We start from the raw sequence: 6,286 nt of genomic DNA, 5'->3' as shown, positions 1-6,286 counted from the left end.
CACTTGGACTCAAGGTTGAACTGATTAGTTTTTGGCAGTCAAAGGTCAAAGGTCACTATGACCTCACAAAACACATTTTTTGCAATAACTCACCAATTCGAAATGATGATTTTGACACAATTTCACAAAAATGTCTAACAGGATAAAATGATGAAGTGAAGACATTTTATATCCAAAAGGTCAAAGGTCAACTACACTATGACATCATTATGTTCTGCAAAAAATGTTCTGTCTATTATTCAACACCTAAGTCTAGGAACAGCAACTTGACTGGTGTGCGGAGGCATACAACTGCAAGGTGGTAATTGTAGTTTCTCAGACCCCTTTTCCACCGGGCAAAAATCCCACTTAAACCCGCTAAGATCGGGCTTTTGTGTGCAATGGGAGTGTGTACGCTAGGCATACTCTCGGGTCAATTGACTCTGCACTGATGTATTTTCCGCCATGCGAAGTGATGACGCGTTATCTACATTCGGTGGTGGCGTGGAAATAAGGAAAGAATTTGGGTAAAATGTACAAACCGGTGATCAACGTCACTGGCCTTTAGAAAACTTAGTAGTTAAAAAAATATTTGTCTCAATGCATTGATCAACTGGTGAGGTTGGCACAGTTTGACGCACAAAAGGACCTGATCCACACTCCCTCCCTCTGATATCATGGCAGAAGGAAAACACATTTCTTCAACTAAAGAGCCTTCTCCGTTGCCGCCCCCACCCTCTGGAATTCACTCCCCAAACCCATCAGAGACTGTACAGACCCCCACACCTTCAAATCACTCCTAAAAACACACCTTTTTAAACTGGCTTTTAATCTGTAAATTAAATTAAATATGTCTAATTTTCTGTTCTTTTATCCTCTTCTCATTTTATGTCTTTTTTTAACCTTCTACATTGTTTGTGTATCTTAATTGTGTGTTACTCCACATTGTTCTATATTTTAATTGTGTTGATATTTTTATGTAAGCGTCTTTGAGCACCTGTAAAAGCGCGTTATAAATAAAATGTATTTATTATAAAGGGCCACTCAGCACCTCAGCGGTCCCCCACCTCCAGTTAGGAAACCATTAAAGCTGTAGCCAGCGTTGAGGACACTGAGGTCATGTCTTCATTATTGTTTCTGGCTGTTTTAATGACCTAAGACTAACTTGCATTCGACAACAAGACACAAATTACACATTTCTTAAGGCAGATTGCTGAGGTGGCAGATTGCTGAGGTGGAGTTTGAAACAACAATTAGACTTTCATGTATAAAGATAAAATTCACAGAAATTATATTTGAAGCTAAAGGTAAACCCAAGGTGTGAAATAGATATTAGGTAAAATGTTTGGTGTTTGGAGGGTGGGGTTGCACTGCATGGGGGAATGACAGTCTTGGCTATGGCACTGGAAACCATTTGTTTTGCATGCATGAGTGAAAAGAGCCGCAATAGGCCACTTCTTTTCCAAACCATAGTGGTGCTATGCAGGTAGCAGAGTGGACACTGGGCATGTTCCCAGTATGGAGTGTCTCCAATCAGCCTGTCTACAGGGTGGAGTCACCAGCACATGTTGAGTCACGTATTTAAAAACAGAATCATTTTATTTTCCACATACTGAACTGTACAAGTGGAGCGTGCAATGAATGAGATAGTAAAATATAATACACTGTAAATATATGAAGATAACAGATGTCCATTTACTTGCTTGTCTTGTGTCTGTCTGTCTGTCTTGTTCCTCTTTATGTGTCTTACAGACCAACTTGATAGTTTGATCCAGAGCTGTCACTGTGTCTCATGTAATTCTTGTTTTTTTCACTTCCTGTCTTTCTCAGGAGGACCTCCTGATGTGGGCAAAATGCTGGGTGGGGAGGAGAAGGAGGAGGACCCCGACGCAGCGAAGAAAGAGGAGGAGCGACAGGAGGCGCTGAGGCAGCAGGAGGAGGAGAGGAAGGCCAAATATGCCAAGATGGAGGCTGAGAGGGAAAGCATGAGGCAAGGCATCAGGGATAAGGTATAAGACACTAATACTCCACTTGTCATATCAAGTTTACATTTCTGCAGCTGTGCGAGACACCGACCAAACGAGACCAGCGTTTCAGCATTTGTAAGTGCGAAACCACTGGTTAGTTTTAAACAAGAGACCATCGTGCAAGACAGCGTTTTGACATTTGAAAGCGTGAAACCGCTGGATTTGATTTGATTTTTTTAACAAGAGGCCACTTTTCGAGACAGTTTTTTAATATTTAAAAAAGCATGAACTGGATGGTTTTACCCAGAGACCACTGTTCGAGATGGTGTTTTGACATTTGCAGACCATTAGCGCAGCGTTGTCACAACATAAAAATTGAAAACTGAACATTAAGAAATGTGAAGGTGCAACACAAAGAAATGAACAGTTGCAACATATCCCTGGTTTGCAGAAATGTACATTGCCAACATTTATTTTGTCAGTGGGGTCATTAACCCAACACAAGGAACCAAGTCAGTCAGTTTGCATCAGGAATCCAGCCACCAATACAAAGAAAAACCAAAAAGAGAGTACATATAAGATTCATTTTCTAACAATGGATGCTCACAGAAATGTAAAATCGAAAATGGAGTGAAAGAAAACAGAGAAGCGAGAGTAAAAATTTAAAATTGTGTCACATTCATGTGAGAAGCTTTGATGGTTTTGGCTGCCAGATCTTCTAAAGGCTTCACATCTTGGTTGCATGACAGCAAAACTCTTTTTATAACAGACCTGTGTTTGAATAATCAAACTATTTTTGTTTGCTTTTATGTTATTTTTAACTCAGATCAGTGGAGCATCAGGAAGGAGCTGGAAGAGTAGGAGAAAGTCGTAGATAAACAAAATGAGGAGCCGTGATCAGTTAGAATACATTTGAATGTTCAAACAGATATGGGTGAGTCAGAGAGAGGGGTGCTGTGAAAACGCTAGCTGCTATCCAAGACAACCTATATGCACAACTTCTTGTTCAGTGAACGCTTTAGGTACAACTGTAACAGGATGTTAATTGTACAATGTGATATTTATGCATTGTGACGCTGTTGTCTTGATATACTTTGCCTTCTCAATCAGCATTAGTACAATGTGTGTTTTATTGTCTCTCGTGGGCGAAGCTGCTGTCAGTGTAAGTTCGTACTCGGACAGCGTTTGCTTTAGGTTCTGCTGTGATTGTAAAGCCTGCAGTGTGCCCACTTCGCTGCAGAGACAGTGTGACAGACAGGCAGTCTGTGGGTGGGGCAGGTCTGAGGGGAATACTGTGAATCAGCGGGATGAAAAGCGTCTCTCCTCCCCTGGCTCCTCACCTCCTCTATTCTTCTCAAGTTCTCCCAGAGGAGAACAAAGAGCGAGGAACATCTCCCAGAGCGCTCGTTACTGAAAGGTTTGCTGTCAGCTTCCTCCACCGCTTTATCCCGTTGTGCCAGATACAGCGAGAAATGTCCATATTATAGCTGAATTCTGTGTTCAGACTAGAGTATGATAGATGACAGAGCGAATAGTGTCATATGTAAAGCTGTTTTTTTCCAGTTGTTTGGAAATTTAAAGTCACTGACATTGTTAGCAGAACTGCCACCTGACAAATGAGATCAGTAACATCTTAGTATTTCACTCCACTCCCTAATGCAAGCTGTCAGTGATGATATATTATTTCTTTAAAAAGCACACAGTCTTACGTTTTCCCTCAAATTCTGGCTATAGTAACGGGGAACGCTGACTCCATAATACCATCTTTTGTCGATGCATCTTTGGCAGCAACAGTTTTCAAAGCTGATTTTTGTTGTGCGCATTTGTCAAGCAAATAAATGCAGCAAAATGTTGACATGCGCTGTCAAAAGCAGTCAAGACATGCGCCCTGCTTTTGACATATTCCAAGCTGACAGACCCAGACAATGAGGGTTAGCACCTACTCAAAAACAAAAACAGGAGAAGGCGCCATGGGATGGATGACTAGCAGTACATGAGCATCATGTTGTATTGGAGTTATAATAATCATAATTAAATCGTAATCGTAATAACAGTCATAACAGACTTTCCTGAAAATGCTGACATATCTGACTTGGTGCCTAACATACAGAATTAAAGTCAAATATAATATGTACAGGGTTATATTGTCATGCATTAACACACACACACACACACACACACACACACAATTCTGTATTACATCCTCTGCTTACAGTATGATGCTACGAGCAAAACTGTTGGCTCAGCACAAGTTGGTGTCTCGCCTTTCAGGTCAGAAGGCAACTGAGTTCTTAAAGCTGCCATAATAGATGGTTTTGGTCACTTGGGGAAAGAAGAACAAGCTACAAAAAAGACATAAAAGGAAGAGCGCCAGAATATACAGAGTTGTAAGTGCAGGCACTACAGTCAGCACTGCAGGTCATGTGACACACTTGGACTCGGGAAGCAACCATCACATAAGAAAGTGTAAAATGAAAAAGATGTTTAGAAATTACTTGTTGTGTATTCCCAGTTTTAGCCATTAGGTGTAATAGAAATTTGAAAGGCATGAACATCTAAATTATTTTCATCACATTCATGTATGCAGGCAGTCAGCTGGCTTGTTAGCAATACCACTTGATAATGTTATTAGCTATATCATTAGCTTAACCGTAGCTTTTTACCTCTGGTTCCGATTGCATTTAAGCTTCCAAAATCATTAAAGTGATGCTCATTTTCTTGCTTACAAAAGCATCATGAACATTTGCCTTGAGCCCAGAGCTTATTTTCTGCAGTAATCCAAAATCCTATTGAAAAATCCCGTTCGCGTTCAGCCTACAAAAAGCAGCACTCAATTATGGTGTTTTTCTTAACCGGCATTTCCTTTGCATTCTTCACTCTTCTAATTACCAAATATGTCTTTTTTTGTAAATGACCACCAGTACGGCTTAAAAAAGCGCGAGGAGGCTGAAGCCGAGGCAGCAGCCGCCGCGGAGGAGACTGCAGCTGGCAGCTTGACTCGACCCAAGAAGGCCGTGCCGGCCGGCTGCGGTGACGAAGAGGAAGAGGAAAGCATCATGGACCAAGTGATGAAATACCTGCCAGGCCCGCTGCAAGACATGCTGAAGAAGTAGGCTAGCCTGCTAGCTAATGCTAACGTTATCTAGCTTTGTTCATAGGCTACATTCACAAGGTTGGCTTAAATCAGGGTTTTTTTTCCTGTTCACATGACAGGTACGAACTTTGCTCTGTAACTACATCAAGTAAAGTTTAATCTTGTGTGACATTTTGGTGTTTGGACAAACGGCGGGAAAATTAAGCTGATGTGAACCAGCAGTGTGAATTGTGGCCATTAGACTTAGCTAGGTTGACCAGCCAGGTGAACGTTAGCTTAGACTGAGGTTAGCGATGTTACACTAATGAAGCTAACAGCAAGCAGAGGGGCTAAAAAACACTATGTTAGATGGTTTATCCTTCTAGTCTGAGACGTTTTAAACTCTTTTTCTCTCCTCTGTGATAGCTGCAGAGCTCTCTGGCAGCACGGAAAAATAATATCCCTGTTCACTCAATTTGTACATAAATACAGTACGTTACAGGCCTCAAGGTGGGCAAACAATCATTAAAATATTATATGAAATTATTATACTAACTGTGTGTCTGTCTCTAAAATAAAAAAAAATGTGATAACTTGATAAGCCATATTTTAAAAAGGAAATTTAAAGACTACTGTTGTGTGCTCCTAAAGCTACTGTTTTGTGTTCGACCATGTCCAAATTTTATGTCAAACTTTTTGCACACAGTGTGACACATCCTCTGTCGGACCTGTTGTCCATCTCCCCCACACACTCCCCTAACGCCCAACATCAAAGTGTAACGACATTCATGTAGTGTAGTGTTTAAAAAAAATGTTTCTACTCCCCCTGTTCAGTGCGTCTCCTTCTTATGTCTTGCATGCCATTTGTCTGGTTTGTTGTGTGAATATGTACCAACTCACCCCCCTGCCCCCTTTTATCCTCTTCTTTATCATGCAAAAAATATTATGGCAATAACTCCTTAGTTTGAGTGTGTTTTCACTACCATGTCGATATAACCGTCAGTAATATCAGTAATTAAAAGAAAATGATATGTATGCATTCAGGAGATTTCATTTACAGGTTTTCTTTTTCTGTTGTCTCGTTGTTTTGATGAAGAATGACCGTGTAGCCGTTCATACAACAGCCAAAACCTTAAGCTTTCAGCCATAAAACCAGAACTTACAGTATATATACTATTACTATCAGGATCTACTACTAGGGAGAGAGTACTGAATGAATCTGTATGAATAAATAGGACATATGTATTTGTGATTTTTAAGCTCTAAT

The 6,286-nt window shown here is 40.6% G+C and overlaps 1 protein-coding gene across 1 annotated transcript; it reads left to right on the top strand.

The window, feature by feature from the left end:
- The first annotated feature begins 1,459 nt into the window (after positions 1–1,459).
- On the top strand, positions 1,460–5,059 carry cplx2a (complexin 2a). The gene is made up of 3 exons (XM_073468343.1): positions 1,460–1,556; positions 1,810–1,988; positions 4,868–5,059. Exons 1-3 carry the CDS (start codon positions 1,460–1,462, stop codon positions 5,057–5,059), a joined length of 468 nt encoding a protein of 155 aa, XP_073324444.1.
- The last annotated feature ends 1,227 nt before the right edge of the window (positions 5,060–6,286 follow it).

The sequence above is a fragment of the Pagrus major genome, chromosome 1, assembly GCF_040436345.1.
Source record: "Pagrus major chromosome 1, Pma_NU_1.0".
Classification (NCBI taxonomy): Eukaryota; Metazoa; Chordata; class Actinopteri; order Spariformes; family Sparidae; genus Pagrus; species Pagrus major.
The sequence above is the reverse complement of the archived record's forward strand: the minus strand, read 5'-3'. Positions and strand labels throughout refer to the sequence as shown.

Excerpts from the sequence above, each read along its gene's own strand:
- cplx2a (XM_073468343.1), top strand. The coding sequence starts at position 1,460 with ATGCAGGTAGCAGAGTGGACACTGGGCATGTTCCCAGTATGGAGTGTC. Across the intron at positions 1,557-1,809 it reads ACCAGCACATGTTGAGTCAC|GAGGACCTCCTGATGTGGGC; the intron begins GTATTTAAAAAC and ends TGTCTTTCTCAG. Across the intron at positions 1,989-4,867 it reads GGCAAGGCATCAGGGATAAG|TACGGCTTAAAAAAGCGCGA; the intron begins GTATAAGACACT and ends AATGACCACCAG.